The sequence below is a fragment of the Ctenopharyngodon idella genome, chromosome 2 (assembly GCF_019924925.1).
Source record: "Ctenopharyngodon idella isolate HZGC_01 chromosome 2, HZGC01, whole genome shotgun sequence".
Classification (NCBI taxonomy): domain Eukaryota; kingdom Metazoa; phylum Chordata; class Actinopteri; order Cypriniformes; family Xenocyprididae; genus Ctenopharyngodon; species Ctenopharyngodon idella.
This window is the reverse complement of record NC_067221.1, coordinates 14,679,725-14,696,754: the sequence shown is the minus strand read 5'-3', so window position 1 is coordinate 14,696,754 and position 17,030 is coordinate 14,679,725. Positions and strand designations below refer to the sequence as shown.

The window sequence follows — 17,030 nt, the reverse complement described above, 5'->3', positions numbered from 1 at the left end:
TCTTCTTATAGCCTACGCCATCTTTATGTAGAGCAACAATTCTTTTTTTCAGATCCTCAGAGAGTTCTGTGCCATGAGGTGCCATGTTGAACTTCCAGTGACCAGTATGAGAGAGTGAGAGCGATAACACCAAATTTAACACACCTGCTCCTCATTCACACTTGAGACCTTGTAACACTAACGAGTCACATGACACCAGGGAGAGAAAATGGCTAATTGGGCCCAATTTGGACATTTTTACTTAGGGGTGTACTCACTTTTGTGGCCAGCGGTTTAGACATTAATGGCTGTGTGTTGAGTTATTTTGAGGGGACAGCAAATTTACACTGTTATACAAGCTGTACACTCACTACTTTACATTGTAGCAAAGTGTGATTTCTTCAGTGTTGTCACATGAAAAGATATAATAAAATATTTACAAAAATGTAAGGGGTGTACTCACTTCTGTGAGATACTGTATATATAAATAAAATTAATATTTAATATTTCTGAGGATAAAAAGACCTGAGGTCCTGGTGGGCCAGGAAGACCAGGAGGCCCCTTAAATTAGAGGAGAGAAGAAAAGAGGAGAAAAAAGGAGAAAGATCAGAAAAAAAAAAATCAGAATAGGACCATTCAACAAATATCTTTTGTGTGCACAAGTAAAATGAACTCTGACCAATGTAGCATGCGATGATGCATCCAAGGTTAATAAAAGACCTTGATATGTGAATAGATTTTTAGAATGACATAATAGTTGTGATGGTTTTTGTACACTCACTTGATAGCCTTTTGAAATTCCGGCTCCGAGAAACATTCCGCTTTCACCAGAACCCTCCAAATCCTGTTAGAATAAAAACCCTTAACATCCTAAAACATCCTTAGACAAATGACTACAAAAGCCAGACCAACTCAAAAGCCTCAAAATTAATAATTAAGGGTTTGAATGGACTATATGGTGTTCTGGCCCTGAAAAGTGATGTTTGAATAGTTTCTGCCTCAAAGAACTGATATTATCTCAAAAGCAATACAGCTCTCTTTTATGAGTTTGATTTACATTTTAAACTAAAATGATAAAACTAAAACTTCAAAAAATTTGATCCAATGTGACCCTTGAATCGTCCTGTGCATGTAACATGAATGTATCTTTTGAAAGCTTATTTTCTATTTGACTCTCTTCATCAAACAAGGCCTTCGACATGAAGTTGGTTTTCAGCTAAATCATGCACCCAGTACATGACTAACTGAGGCTAAGCCTGACCTGTTTTTATGTATAATTACTCAGGAAACATTTGAGGATCTGATTATCTCTACCCTTGTCACAGTAATTATGTTTCAGATGAACCATTAGAAGGATCATTTCAAAACAGTAGTCCGCTGTTGACCATAATGTCCTGCATTTAGAATTTGAAATTCGTGGTTAATCACGAATCTGCCTCTAAAAAAAGATTTTTCAGACCTTCAAAGTGTCCACCTTGAAGTTATTGCTTGAGGGCCCTGGTGGGCCAGGAGGGCCAGGTGGTCCAGGTACACCCCTGGGCCCCATAGGTCCAATAGGGCCAAGTGGACCTCTCAGGCCAGGGTCACCATTTTCACCCTTTAGGAAAAGTAAGAATGAAACAAACAAAATAATGAGAAATAAAATTGAAAATAATGGTGGTTTCAACTTGCAGCCATATTTTTGGCAAAATTTCATGAACAAAAAAGGTTGTCTATTGTCAGTTGTGTTGCAATATATGAAGCACAGCTCACACAGAAATCACTTTCAAACCAAGCAGCTTTCTATTGTTCAACACAGCGAATCTGTATGACTAACTTGAACCTGTTGTGAAATCTGCATTGGGAAATCTTTCAACCTCATGCGGAATTCCTGATGACGTGGATTCCAATTAAAATGACTGGACTTCATCCTTAAAACATTGTCTGAACAGCGGTAAATGTGACTGTACCTTTATGCATCATATATTGTACATAATAAACATTATACCTTAGGTCCAGGGGGCCCTCTTATTCCTTGTTCACCCTATGAAAGAAAGTCATGAGGTGTAGAGCTCAAACTGGAACGTTTCTGAAGGATTTTATTTTCAGTTTTATATGACATTGAGTGAGTTCTTTCATTAAGATGAGGTCATTGTCATACCTTTGCTCCTTTTGGACCCTGTTGTCCACTTAAGCCTTCCTGACCAGGAACTCCCTTTAAAGTTGAAACAGATTAAAATCGGCCAGCTTATGACAATGACTTAACATCAAGTCAGCATCTATACCAGGGGTGTCCAATCCTGCTCCTGGAAGGCCACTGTCCTGCAAAGTTTAGCTCCAACCCCAATTAAACACATCTGAACCAGCTAATCAAGATCTCACTAGGCATACTAGAAACTTCCATGCAGGTGTGTTGAGGTAAGTTGGAGCTAAACTCTGTAGGACAGTGGCCCTCCAGAACCAACCTTGGACACCCTGATCTATACAGACACACTGCATTACATTTTGTTTTTGCAGCAAGTATGAATTAAAAATAGTATACATTTTTTGTTGTGTCTTTATATCACATATTTGATTATGTTGTGTGTTTTAGGTTGCCATTGTTGTTAGTACAAGCAGACAGTTCAAAATTAAAAAGACAGATTTTCTCCAACATTCAGAAAAAGGCAGCATAGTTTCAAGCTGTCCTGAAATGCAACCTTGTATTTTGTGCGTACATACCATTTCAAACTGAATCACCATTGTTTTTCTTTTAAAACTGCAACTACATCTGACTAATGTTACTGTTTTACTGAGAAATGTTTTTAATGAGAAAGTGTTTGTTTGTATACTTCATTGTTCCTCTATTATTAATTAAATTAAGTCTTTTTTTCTTGCAATTCAGACATTTTTTCTTGCAATTGCAAGTTTATATCTCACAGTTTTGAGAAAAAACATCTAATTTGTGAGATAAGTTGCAATTACCTTTATTAATAGATTTTTTTTTTTATCTAACAATTCAGATTTTTTTTCTTGCAATTGCGTGACACTTCGTAGATAAAATGTCACAACTGTGAGATAAAAAATCGCAGTTACCCTTTTTTAATTGCGATTTTAGATCTCACAATTCTCACAATTTTCCCTCACAATTCCGAGTTTTCAAATTTTCAAGTTTTATATACTCGAAATTACAAAACAACAACAACCCCCCCGCCCAACAACTCAGAATTGCGAGGTATAAAATTGCAATTGTGAGAAATAAAGTAAGAATTCCAAGATATAAAAAGGAAATGTGTGATGGAATGCCATGATGAGTTTTTGCTTGGGTAACTAAGAAAATACGGTAACACTTAACAATAAGGTTCAATAGTTAACATTAGTTAACTACATTAGTTAACATGAACTAATAATGAACTGCACATCTACAGCATTTATTAATCTTTGTTCATGTTAATTTTAACATATACTAATACATTATTAAAATCTTGTTAACATTAGTTAATGCACTGTGAACTAACATGAACAAACTATGAACAACTGGATTTTCATTAACTAACATTAACAAAGATTAGTAAATACAGTAATAAATGTATTGCTCATGGTTAGTTCATGCTAGTTAATACATTAACTAATGTTTAACTAATGAACCTTATTGTTACCGTTAGTGTTACCGAAAATACTTTCATAAATATAACACTGTAACCTATTGCAGATCTCAGATTTCATTTAGACAAATGAGGAAAAGCAGAAATTGTTGGAGAGAAAATGCTGTCTTTTCCAACCTACTGGTTCAGTGACCTGAACGAACCAGGGCAATGTCTGTCCTTTACCAAAACCCGAGCCAAACCCTGAGCCAAACCCAGAGTCAGTGCCAGACCCACTAAACCAGTCCTCAAACAGCTGGGTAATCGAGAGAAGGAAAGAAGACAACATGAATCAGCTAAGGACTGTGGTACAACCTTCATTTAGTAACACTAGGAGGTCTCGAGAAGTGCTTGATGTGGAATGAATAATTTATCTGCTGGTCTGAGTTACTTATCATTTTTTACGTTGCTTCATTTTAGGTTGTCTGAGTGCATTAGACATCAGAGTTAACTTGAGATGACAGGGACACGTAGATGGGATATGAATTCTAACAAAATTTAAACTGAGCCTTTCTTCAGCAGCTGATTTAAGTGAAGAGAGAACATACTCACAGGAAGTCCAGGTTGCCCATCTCTGCCATCCTTGCCAGGGGCACCTGGAGGTCCAGTCAGCAAACCCCCAAAGGAGCCATTAGTACCAGGTGGGCCAGGTTTCCCAGGAGGGCCTGGAGGACCAGGTGGACCCTAGAATATGACATTATCACATATAGAGATGGATATACAATGACAATTCTTACTGTTAATTGCCATTAAATACATTATGTAAGAATGTCTCCCAACATGGTCAGATTTTACTCACTCTAAGACGTTCTGTATCAATGTCAACATCTCCAAATCCAGAGCCGAGAGCATCAAATCCATACTGTCAATAAAAATGGAGAAATATTTTAATAAACAGGATTCACAGTATGAACTGTTTTATATCAGACTACATCAGATTTACAGTAGCCAAAGATGTTGTTTTGAAAAATAGTGCAGTTACAAATGCTTTTTACCCCGATATCAGTATCTTCCCCAATACTTCAAGCCACACATTTTGTGCAATATACTCACTGGAACTTTAATTGGTTTGGATAGCCCTGGTGGGCCGGGAGGCCCTGGTGGACCAGGCAATCCAGGTTCACCCATCCCAGGATCACCCTAAAGAAGATTGAAATACAAGCTTTTATTTTTAAACTTGAAAAAACAACAACACAACAGGCAATAGCAGGAAGTGCTTGCTACATTGTGACATTGTGGATAATCACATATTTGGGAGGCAACTCAACTGCAATATCCCTCACCTTTTCTCCTTTAATTCCAGATTCTCCAGGTAATCCTGGAGGTCCTGGCGGTCCTCTTTGCCCCTGTATTAAAGAGATACATGGACTGATATATTAAGATTAGCGGAGACAGATGTAAACATGAAGCCATGACATTTTATCACAATCTATCCACCTTATTTTTCAAAGTGGAAGTAATATTTCCTGTGAATGTACAAGACTTCTGATTCATTTTTTTATTTTCTTTTTTATTAAAGTTTTAAAACACCTACACAAAAATAAACCACAACAAACAAAATACAAACAAGGAACAGAAACTGTCAGCACTGCTTATAAATATTGCAAATATCCATATGAAGAGACTTCTGATTTATTAGCCCTTATAAGTAAATAACTATAAGAATAATAAAGTGCAGTAAAGCGTTACAAAACAGTGTGTTTATGATTAGTGTAATAAACTAAAATAATATGATAATAAAAACCAGTTTGCAACATCCAGCTGCTGACACTGAAAGCACATTAAAAAAAATGGCTGGGCTTGTTCTTACGTAAAAAATAAGTAAAGGACACTGAATATTTATTGTTTCAAATAATGTGTCATGATCATCAGAGTGCCCTGGTTGTCCACTAGAGGGCACTCCACCCCAGACTACTGTCATTCCCTAATAGACTCTATCCCCCATAATCCTTTGCCCGGACTCATCATCACTGATTGTCTACAGCTGTGTCTCATTACCTTGTTGTTCACCCTATATAAGCCTGCTAAGTCTTGTTTAGTGTTACAACCGCAATTCTGAGCATTCTGTTATTTGTTCTACCAGAATGGATTGATCAATTAACAATATTACTATGTGCACAATAATGTCGACATATTAATTCAACATTGTGTAATATTGTACTGAATGGATGTCCTTAATCTCTACATATCTAAGCAAAATGTTACTCACTGGTTTTCCTTCTTCACCTTTGCTTCCCTGTAAAACAGGCAAGAGATCAAGAAATTAAAAAATTGCTAGCTCACTCAATCTATACTACTGAGACATGAAATGTTTTATAGTAGTATGTTTACAGACATCATTAATGTCACAAAGAATCAGAAGAAGTAGCAAAAGTGTAATCAGTGCATATTTAATAATGTCTCATCATTATACAGGAAATACAGGAAATAATCTTACAGGTTGCCCATCTTTCCCTGGTCCTCCTGGTGGACCTTGTGGGCCTCTCTCTCCAAGCTGACCTGAATCTCTGGGTGGGAGAGATGGTCCAGGAGGTCCAGGTGGTCCCGGGGGGCCTGCAGGTCCAGGTGCTCCACGTTCCCCTTTTTGTCCCTGGCCTGAACGCTGAGACATTTCAAGAGGAAACTGCATCACTTATTTTCAAAAGTAAGTATCATTTTACCTATTACAATCATAAATGAAGTTTATCACTTACATCTGTAATCTCCTCCATTTCATGTGTTTTGTAACTCCCTGAAATAATTAACAACCAATATTTTACATAATCAAATAGAGACCATATTAATATTTAATTACTGAAATACTTTTGGAATAACTAAGACTTTTTAATGTTTTTGAAAGAAGTCTGCTGTGTTCATGAGTGAACTGTACTGTTAACTACTACTTGGAAAATTTTGGGTTCGGACGGAACGAAAGTGAAGCAGTAACAGAAGTTGAGAACGGAAGTGAAGGAGTAAACAAGATGGATGAAGTTCACTACTCCTGTCTTGTGTGCTTTATTGTTTATTAACTCCTGACAGATACCACAAAGTCGCTTATGTTCACCAAGACTGTCTATTTTAATATATTTCAAAATGTAATTTATTCCTATGATGGCAAAAATGAACTTTCAGCAGTCATTACTCATGTCACGTGATCCTTCAGAAATAATTCTAATATGCTGATTTGCTGCTCAATTATTAATAATGGTTCTTATTATTTTCTGGTATTATTCCTGGTATTTGAAATATTTATCTTTTGTAACATTATAAATGTATTTCCAGTCATTTTTAATCACTTCAATGTGCCTTCCGTCCTTCCTTAAAGGTGTTAATTTTAATCTTTCTCACCCCAACATTTTCAATGATCTATAACAGTTTCCACAAATACAGCAAAAACAGTGTTTTCAACATTGATAATGAGAAATGTTTCTTGAGCACCAAATTAACATAGAATGATTTCTGAAGGATCATGTGACACTTAATTGCAGTTTTACTGATCAAATAAAAGCGGTCTTCATGAATATAAGAGACTTCTTTCAAAAACATTTAAACAATTTTTAATTATTCCAAACTTTTGACCAGCAGTGTACTAAAATCTAGATAATAATCAAAATGAACATTCACAAAAGAGGCAAAACAAAGCAAATTGTTTATCTTAATTAAAGAGTGTCCTCTCACCTCCAAATGGACGTTCGTCTTTAGGGGTCACATATCCTGAGAACTCCCCCTCTTCCACCTCAGGTGATACAGTGGGTGGGGCTTGCACAGGAATGGTGGGTCTATGTGTCTGCAAGCAATAATACACCAACTGATACATATGCTCTTACAACATAAATTGGCCATAATAAATGTAAACTACACATCTGAATCTATTATGATGATTGTTTCTGTGGTAAAAAAAAAATACTTCATTACAATGGTAGGCCTATTTCATAAAAGTATTTTAAAGGGTTAGTTCACCCAAAAATTAAAATTCTGTCATTATTACTCACCCTCATGTCATTCCAAACCCGTAAGACCTTTTTAAACCAAATTAAGATATTTTTGATTAAATCCATGAGCTTTTTGGCCTGCGATAGACTGCAACACAGTTACCACTGTCAAGGCCCAGAAAGGTAGTAAAGACATTGTTAAAATACTCCATGTGACTACAGTGGTTCAACCTTAATGTTGCGAAGTGATGAGAATACTTTTTGTATGCAAAAAACGTAGTTCACGTAGTAAACACAGTGCAGAGATTCCAGGTTCTACATCAGAACGCTGGCTCAGTATTGGCCGACGCTATTCACATGAGCAGCACAACGTATGCGTGTGATGCTGACGCAGGAGCCAGCCAATAATGAGTCGGCTTTCTGATGTAAAACCTTGAAGCGCTGCACTGTGTTTACTATGTGAACAACGTAGGGGATTGACATGGAAGAGAAGAAATTGCTGAATAAAGTCATTATTTTTGTTTGTTTTTTTGTGCACAAAAAGTATTCTCGTTGCATCATAACAACGAGAACCACATAACAACGAGACTGCAGTGGTTGAACCACTGCAGTCACATGGACTATTTTAATGACGTCTTTACTACCTTTCTAGGCTTTGAAAGTGGTAATAACGTTGCAGTCTATCAGAAAGCTCTCAGATTTCATCAAAAATGTGACTCTGGACCACAAAACCAGTCATAAGGTTTTGAAATTTAAATTTTCGCTATTTATACATAATCTAAAAGCTGAATAAATAAGCTGTATGACTTGTTAGGATAGGACAATATTTGGCTGAGATACAACTATTTGAAAATCTGGAATCTGAGGGTGCAAAAAAATCTAAATTTTGAGAAAATCGCCTTCAAAGTTGTCCAAATGAAGTTCTTAGCAATGCATATCCACTCACAAAAATACATTTTTGATATATTTACGGAAGGAAATTTACAAAATATCTTCATGGAACATTATCTTTACTTAATATCCTAATGATTTTTGGCATAAAAGAAAAATCGATAATTTTGACCCATACAATGTATTGTTGGTTATTGCTACAAATATACCCATGCGACTTATGACTGGGTTTGTGGTCCGGGGTCACAAATATCTTAATTTGTGTTCTGAAGATGAACAAAGGTTTTACGGGTTTGGAACAACATGAGGGTAATTAATGACAGAATTTTCATTTTTGGGTGAACTAAGATCAAGTGTGTATCAGTAGTCTTACCACATGGAATTGCGGGTTTCTAAACACTCCTACCTGGACAAACAGGTATCCCAGCCCTAAACTCACGCCATTAGTTGAGTCAGGAGCTGACATGTCGGATCTCTCAAACTAGGGGTTCCCAAGTTACCTTGTTTGTCAGCTGAACCTCTATGACCTAAATTATTTACTTGAAGTGCCCTCTGATATTTAAAGTAACCATTAAATATAATTCATTTTTTACAACATCTTAACACGTTGCTATTTAAACAAAATTAAAATAACTTATTTAATCATTTTGATCATTTAATCAGCATTTTAGTTTTAATTTTTTACATTTTGTTTTTATTAAATTTACACGGTGCCCCAAGATTTGAGAACCCCCAGCTAGGAAACACCAGCATTGCACTAGCCAACTTGAAACAACTTAACAGTAAGAGAAGTCTCTGTCAGAGGCTGTCACACTCACTGATTAAAAATGAAAGAGGAGTAACAGATTAATACTCTATTGTCATGCATTGCAATGCATTACGTAACAGCAGGTTCGCATTTGGTTTTCATGTCTCTTGTGACCGATCACCATTATTGTCACCCCTGCCATTATGTGTTTTGGAGTGCCATATTTGAATGTACAGTATTTTAATTTTAAAGCAATCATATTGCTTTAGAAGACTTGTATAGACCAAATTTATAGTGTTCTTTGATCTTGTGGGGACATTTTTTGGCCACCATGAGAAAACAGCTTATAAATCATACTAAATTATGTTTTTCTGAAAATGTAAAAATGCAGAATGTTTTCTATGAGGGTTGCGTTTAATGGAAGGGTTAGTGTTATGGGATATAATATACAATTATGTCTATGAAAAGTCTCCATAAAACATGGAAACCCAACAAAATATATTTTGAAACAACATGAGGGTGAGAATTTTTTTTTTTTTTTTTTTCTTCATTTTGGGTGAACTATCCCTTTAGCATTATAAAAAAAAATGCCACACTTTACCAAGTGTGCAATGAAAGTAAAACTGCTACACTTCTGGCTCAACGCTGATGCATAATTACTCTCTTTCTGTCATGATTTGGGAGAGAACTGAAGATTTAAACCCTTTTGATGCCTCTGAATATTGTAACACAACTAAACACCCCGGAGAGAGAATGAATATCTTTGTTTCCTGTTTGGCAAAGATAAATAAACCATAATGTCTGCAAAGAAATAATTACATTGACTACAAACACGCACATAAAAAAACAAACAAATACAACAATGATTTCTACTGTCATGCTTATCTATTCTGTTGTGAAAAATGTTATGCATTTGTGCATTTAATTTAGGAAAATTATCATTTTTTAATTCAATTCAAAACTTTCAAAACTTAATTTAAAATCTGAAAACAATTCATATGAAGCCTTTGTGATGATGTTTGGGGTCAGGAAGATTTTTAATGTTTTTGAAAGAAGAAGATGCTTACCAAGACTGCATTTATTTGATTAAAAACACTGTAATATAAATGCAATACAGTATATGAAATACAGTAATATTGTGAAATATTATTACAAATCAGAATAATTGTTTTATATTTCAATATATATTAAAATATATTCCTGTGATGGCAATTTTCAGCATCATTACTCCAGTTTTCAGTGTCACACGATCCTTCAGAAATCATTCTAATATGCTGATTTTTTGCTCAAGAAACATTGTGGAAAACTGTTGTGCTGCTTAATGTTTTCGTGAAAAGGTGTTACATTTTTACAGTATTCTTTGATGAACATAAAGTAAAAAACAACATTTATTTGAAACATTATTTTGTACAAACCCGATTCCAAATAGGTTGGGATACTGTACAAATTGTGAATAAAAAAGGAATGCAATGATGTGGAAGTTTCAAATTTCAATATTTTATTCAGAATACAACATAGATGACATATCAAAGGTTTAAACTGAGAAAATGTATCATTTTAAGGGAAAAATAAGTTGATTTTAAATTTCATGGCATCAACACATCTCAAAAAAGTTGGGACAAGGCCATGTTTACCACTGTGTGGCATCCCCTCTTCTTTTTATAACAGTCTGCAAACATCTGGGGACTGAGGAGACAAGTTGCTCAAGTTTAGGAATAGGAATGTTGTCCCATTCTTGTCTAATACAGGCTTCTAGTTGCTGAACTGTCTTAGGTCTTCTTTGTCGCATCTTCCTCTTTATGATGCGCCAAATGTTTTCTATGGGTGAAAGATCTGGACTGCAGGCTGGCCATTTCAGTACCCGGATCCTTCTTCTACGCAGCCATGATGTTGTAATTGATGCAATATGTGGTCTGGCATTGTCATGTTGGAAAATGCAAGGTTTTCCCTGAAAGAGACGACGTCTGGACGGGAGCATATGTTGTTCTAGAACTTGGATATACCTTTCAGCATTGATGGTGCCTTTCCAGATGTGTAAGCTGCCCATGCCACACGCACTCATGCAACCCTATACCATCAGAGATGCAGGCTTCTGAACTGAGCGCTGATAACAACTTGGGTTGTCCTTGTCCTCTTTTGTCCGGATGACATGGCGTCCCAGTTTTCCAAAAAGAACTTCAAATTTTGATTCGTCTGACCACAGAACAGTTTTCCACTTTGCCACAGTCCATTTTAAATGAGCCTTGGCCCAGAGAAAACGGCTGCACTTCTGGATCATGTTTAGATATGGCTTCTTTTTTGACCTATAGAGATTGTGTTCACCGACAATGTTTTCTGGAAGTATTCCTGAGCCCATGTTGTGATTTCCATTACAGTAACATTCCTGTATGTGATGCAGTGCCGTCTAAGGGCCCGAAGATCACGGGCATCCAGTATGGTTTTCTGGCCTTGACCCTTATACACAGAGATTGTTCCAGATTCTCTGAATCTTTGGATGATATTATGCATTGTAGATGATGATAACTTCAAACTCTTTGCAATTTTTCTCTGAGAAACTCCTTTCTGATATTGCTCCACTACTTTTCGCCGCAGCATTGGGGGAATTGGTGATCCTCTGCCCATCTTGACTTCTGAGAGACACTGCCACTCTGAGAGGCTCTTTTTATACCCAATCATGTTGCCAATTGACCTAATAAGTTGCAAATTGGTCCTCCAGCTGCTCCTTATATGTACATTTAACTTTTCCGGCCTCTTATTGCTACCTGTCCCAACTTTTTTGGAATGTGTAGCTCTCATGAAATCCAAAATGAGCCAATATTTGGCATGACATTTCAAAATGTCTCACTTTCAACATTTGATATATCTATATTCTAATAAAATATAAGTTTATAAAATTTGTAAATTATTGCATTCCTTTTTTATTCACAATTTGTACAGTGTCCCAACTTTTTTGGAATCGGGTTTGTAATAATATAAATGTATTTAGAGTAATTTGTAATCAATTTAAAGGATTAGTTCACTGATTAGATGCGTTTGTGTAAAAAAAGTTATGAAGTAAAATATGTAGCTTCCGTATTGAAGTTACGAAGAAAGTGTAAACTGGCGTCACGTCAGTTACACTTTTTCCGTAAGTTGAATAGAGAAAGAGTAGGACGCAGCGTAAGCTTTGTGAACTGCAAGTGTTTTACACCTTCTGCGGACGTTGAATACGGAAGCTAGATATTTTACTTCATAACTACACAAACGCATCGCTTCGATTCAGAAGGCCTTTATTAACCCCCAGAGCAGTGTGGAGCACATATTTATGATTGATAGAAGTGGATGGAAGCACTTTCTTCAGCTCATACTCATTGATCCCTATCACTGCCATTATAAAGCTCGGATGCGTCAGGATATTTATTAATATTTCTGCGATTATGTTCATCAGAAAGAAGAAAGTCATATACACCCAGGGTGGCTTGAGGGTGAGTAAAGCTTGGGCTAATTTTCATTTCAAAGTGAACTAATCCTTTAATGCACCCTTGCTGAATAAAACTTTCTTTAAAAAAAAAATCTTACTGACCCCAAACTTTTGAACAGCAGGGTAAATTAATGCCTTATAAAACTATAAAACAATTAATAAATCAATTAATTTTTTAATGGTACAATGGTCCAGGATAATGTATGGATTTGATAAATGACACTTTAAAAAAAAGAGCCACAATTATTTTTGGATAGGACACAGAATTTTTTTTCTAAAAGTGTTCTAAAAAAATATTTTTTATTTATTTATTTTATTTTATTTAATCAGGTTAATAAATAATGTGATGTAATGTTTGTAATGAGGTTCTTCTGTCAAACCTTTTCTTTATCTTCTCTCTCGTTTGCCAGACCAAAGAGTCCGTTATGTCTCCCATGCTCTTCTTCATCATCAACACCCTCACCATCACCACTTCTGTCCCCCTGCAAAACATTCAGCAGTGAGCCTGCTTTGCACGCCATGAACAACTCCACCACAAGAGGGAGTGCCAGCTCTACAAGCATCATCCCCATAGATACATTATTTCTTTCAATCTACAATAAGAAATTTGCCTTTATAAAAATGGCCAAGGACAGTGTACTTTTATTCTGAGATGAATAAGAGACAGAGAAAGTAATGAAAATGCACTCACGCTGGGGTCATCCTCCTCACATTGCTCTTCTGCTGCCCTGGGGTCCGGTTTTATCACCAGTTGTTGGATAGACCCCTGACAGAATGGGAAAGAAAGAGAGAGTAAGAGAAAGACGGAGACAAATGTGAGGGATAGTTGTTCAGCCGTTTAAAACAAAATCAAATTGCTTGTGTAAAAGATTGCTGTGTATATTTGCAGAATGCCAAGCGGTTAATCACACTGCAATCACGTTCATGCATAAGCGCTGCCTGGAGCTGTAAGAACTACTTTCAGAATGAAATCTGTTCTGTGTTATTTTCATTCTAACAGCAGCAGACAGCGTTCAGGAGAATAGCAGCACAGATTCATCCAGTGCTTGGAGACGTGCCAGCAGCGCTTAAGGGAAGGTAATCAATTTTGTACAGTTATCAGCAGGCTTTCAGATGAAGCACCTACTGCTTTACTCATTAGGATTTAATGGGTTCTTTTAGCCACACTTTCATTGAAGCACAGCTGAGAATTACAGTATGATGGCCATCAACTACTTTTATTATTAAAGGCATTATGAAATGTCCTAGTCCAAACAACCATAAAACAATGACGAGCAAAATTCAATTAGAGCCATTACAGATAACACATATTAACACAATAACTTTCATTAGTATTGCCTCTGAAGGGAACTTTTTGGTACAAAAGCTCAACAATAAAACTGACAAACCTCAAAAGTGCTTTTCTAAGAGGCCACAACAGTAATTGCAACTCTCTAGAAGTTTGAACCTGAGACCTTTGGGGTACTAGCCAGGTTTAAATGTATCATCATTTCTGTCTGTAGCTGTACAGAAGAGTATGTGAGAGTTTCATTGTTAGTCGTGGATCTTTTTTCCTGAAGGAGGACCATAGCATTATGCCATTCAGTACAAAGGATTCTACCTTCCCGAAGACTTCTCCATGCCAACAAGCCTCCCTAAACACAATAACACACCATCTCATGGAACAAAAGCTCCTCAGCTGGAATAGTTCAATCATGGGCAGAGGACAAAACATTTGAAACTTTTTGAAATCATTTTTGGTATGGTCGGTGTGGCAGAGTTTTAATGTGAATAAATTAAGGAACGATTAATTTATAGTCAACTAATGACTTTGTATAGTAATTTTTTATTATTATGTTATGTGTTATAAAAATATTTTGAAAACAAATTATTAAATTAAATTATTAAATGATTCTCCTGAACGTTCCAAACAAGCATATGCAACAATATTAAAATTCTGGGCGATAATGGCTAAAAAACTATAACCGCTTTAAAAAGTCAAAGTTTAAACATAAAGGCCTGGTTTCACAGACAGGGCTTAGATTAAGCCAGGACCTTAGTTCTGCCAAAGTCACACGATTTCAGTAAACAAGGCTTCGTTACGTCATAAGTGTTTCTAAACGTTTCGAAATTTCAATGGTTCATGTGACTTTGGAAGTTTGAAACACGCTCCGAACCACTGATTCGAAACAAAAGATTCGTAAAGCTTCGAAGCTTCATGAAGCAGTGTTTTGAAATCGTCCATCACTAGATATTGTTGAATAAAGTCGTTATTTAGTTTTTTTGGCGTACAAAAAGTATTCTCGTCGCTTCAAAACACTATAGGTTGAATCACGGTAGTCACATGAACGGTTTTAAATATGTTTTTAGTAGCTTTCTGAGCATTTGAAAGCGTTAATTATCTTGCTGTCAATGGAGGCCTCACTGAGCCGTCGGATTTTATCAAAAATATCTTAATTTGTGTTCCGAAGATGAACGAAGGTCTTATGAGTGTGGAACGACATGAGGGTGAGTAATAAATGACAGAAATTTCATTTTCGGGTGAACCATCCCTTTAAGCCTTGTCTGTGAAACCAGGGGATAGTTTTTTTTTAATGTCATAATTGTAATATTTTATCTCAAAATGTTGACTTTTTAGGTCTTATTTTTGACTTTTTATCCAATCATTTTAACAATTTAACACATAATTTAAACTCATAATTAAAACTCATTTATATCTCATAATTATGACTTAGCATCTCAAATTTTGGACTTTTTATGCCATACTGTAATTATCACTTTTTGTGTCATAATTATTGATTTACCAAAGCGTGGCTTTTTTATATGGTGGACATGGGCATCTTGAAATAACCAATAAATAATATTTAAATTCTGTACTATTTCATCTAAATATACAAAATAAAACACTAAAAACTAAAATCTGAGTTAGGCATCACAACATTATAATGTATAGTATGAGAAATGGATTTTAAATTTGAGATTTGCTGAAGATTATATTAAATTGTTTTACAATAAATTCGCTTTGAGTGTTAGATGACGGCAAAGAGAAATAAGCATGCACAATTAATCCAATATCAACTGATAACAATAAATTAAAATGTCCTATCCCATATCAGTTTATAATCACAGCAAACATTATCACTCAAATGACAGAACACTGCCTCTTTGAACAGTTACTTGTTCCTATACTTGTTCCAGTTACTTACTTGTGCCTATACTCTTATGTTGCTCTAGATGGCTGTGAATAACCTTGAGCAAATTTTTTATCATGGATCAGTGATAGATGATAAACTGTCAAGGTGAATGTGAATGTCATTGTGTCCCAGTATATTTACTAATGGCATGTGCTCAGTCAAAATAAAAAAAGTTACAACTCATATCTTGACAATAAATGTACAAAGGTCAAGGTAAATATGAATATAAAAATGACAAATTTAATGTGCTTTCAGCTCATTTTTATCTTCAGTTATGATTTGTGTGGTGTTTAAACTGTATTTTCCTAAAAAATGTTTCTGAGTTTTGTGAAAATGTAGATGGGTGACATACCACAAATCTCTCCAGGCCAGTACTGCCCGCATTTGCCACAAAGATGCCCGAGCCTGTCTTAAAGCTGAGGGGCTGCTTGCTTCTCTTCAGGGGTGCGCTGTGGTACTGCTCACAGTCCATATAGAGCCGAACTTCCTCATTCTTCACCGTCAGCGTGAAGCGGTTCCACTGTTGTGTCATGTCAGGCACTTTAAAGGAAGCCACCTCCATGGTGTCAGCAAACCCTGGCTCGCTGTAATAGAGTACAATCCTCTGGGTCTTGTCCTCTACAGGTGTCAGGGCCAAGCCCAGGTGCACAATCTTCTGGGAGGGATCTGTGATGGCAAACAGGACCCCTCCTCGAGAGCTGGAGGGCTTGAGGGTGACAATAATGGCAAAGTCCGTGAAGAAGGGCTCAGGTACAAAGGACTGGGTCAGTCGGCCTACATTAGCATTAGGCCCAAAATTGTAGGCAGGGAAACCCTCGTAGCCAGTGATGAAGGACACAGATGGAGGAAGAGGAACGCCAATTAGCTCAGTGAGCACTAGATGACCCTTGGACCCTCGCTCTAAAAGAAATCACCCAGGGAATGATTAAAATGAAAGACAATATATACAGTCATAAAATCCCTTCTTACAATTATGACAATATGTCTCTTAATAAGTGAACATAGTCTAAAATAAACCCCTGAAAAAGTCTTGAACAAGAGAAAAGTGTTGCAATGAAGACTAGAAGGCCCTAAACACACACAGATTATTTCATGTATATGTATATATAAATATATATAAATTCCATTGTTCTTTCAAATAATATTTCATGTTTATTAAAGGAACAGTTCACCAGTATTTTCATTTAACAGTTTTCAATGAACAGTCATTGAATTTTCATTGAACACTTTAAGTGTTTGTTTTAAATAAAGTGTTATATGCAACAT

The 17,030-nt window shown here is 36.0% G+C and overlaps 1 protein-coding gene across 10 annotated transcripts in view; it reads right to left on the bottom strand.

Moving 5' to 3' along the window:
* Positions 1 to 17,030, bottom strand: part of col15a1b (collagen, type XV, alpha 1b) — a 51,568-nt gene that overhangs the window by 14,515 nt on the left and 20,023 nt on the right. For 8 of the 10 annotated variants that reach the window (XR_007926775.1, XR_007926773.1, XR_007926777.1 and 5 more), the window contains 17 exons: positions 16,117 to 16,664; positions 13,283 to 13,357; positions 12,972 to 13,073; positions 7,239 to 7,347; positions 6,275 to 6,312; positions 6,019 to 6,183; positions 5,791 to 5,817; positions 4,865 to 4,927; positions 4,635 to 4,721; positions 4,381 to 4,443; positions 4,134 to 4,265; positions 3,724 to 3,837; positions 2,120 to 2,173; positions 1,967 to 2,002; positions 1,439 to 1,576; positions 761 to 823; positions 505 to 540 (listed from right to left, as the gene is read on the bottom strand). Coding sequence is in view for 7 of the 10 variants with exons in the window: in XM_051874527.1 (XP_051730487.1) it covers positions 505 to 540; positions 761 to 823; positions 1,439 to 1,576; positions 1,967 to 2,002; positions 2,120 to 2,173; positions 3,724 to 3,837; positions 4,134 to 4,265; positions 4,381 to 4,443; positions 4,635 to 4,721; positions 4,865 to 4,927; positions 5,791 to 5,817; positions 6,019 to 6,183; positions 6,275 to 6,312; positions 7,239 to 7,347; positions 12,972 to 13,073; positions 13,283 to 13,357; positions 16,117 to 16,664 (1,850 nt within the window). In the remaining 3 variants the exon portion in view is untranslated. The remainder of the gene's footprint in view (positions 1 to 504; positions 541 to 760; positions 824 to 1,438; positions 1,577 to 1,966; positions 2,003 to 2,119; positions 2,174 to 3,723; positions 3,838 to 4,133; positions 4,266 to 4,380; positions 4,444 to 4,634; positions 4,722 to 4,864; positions 4,928 to 5,790; positions 5,818 to 6,018; positions 6,184 to 6,274; positions 6,313 to 7,238; positions 7,348 to 12,971; positions 13,074 to 13,282; positions 13,358 to 16,116; positions 16,665 to 17,030) is intronic. The other 2 variants (XM_051874557.1, XM_051874563.1) reach the window with 1 other exon arrangement.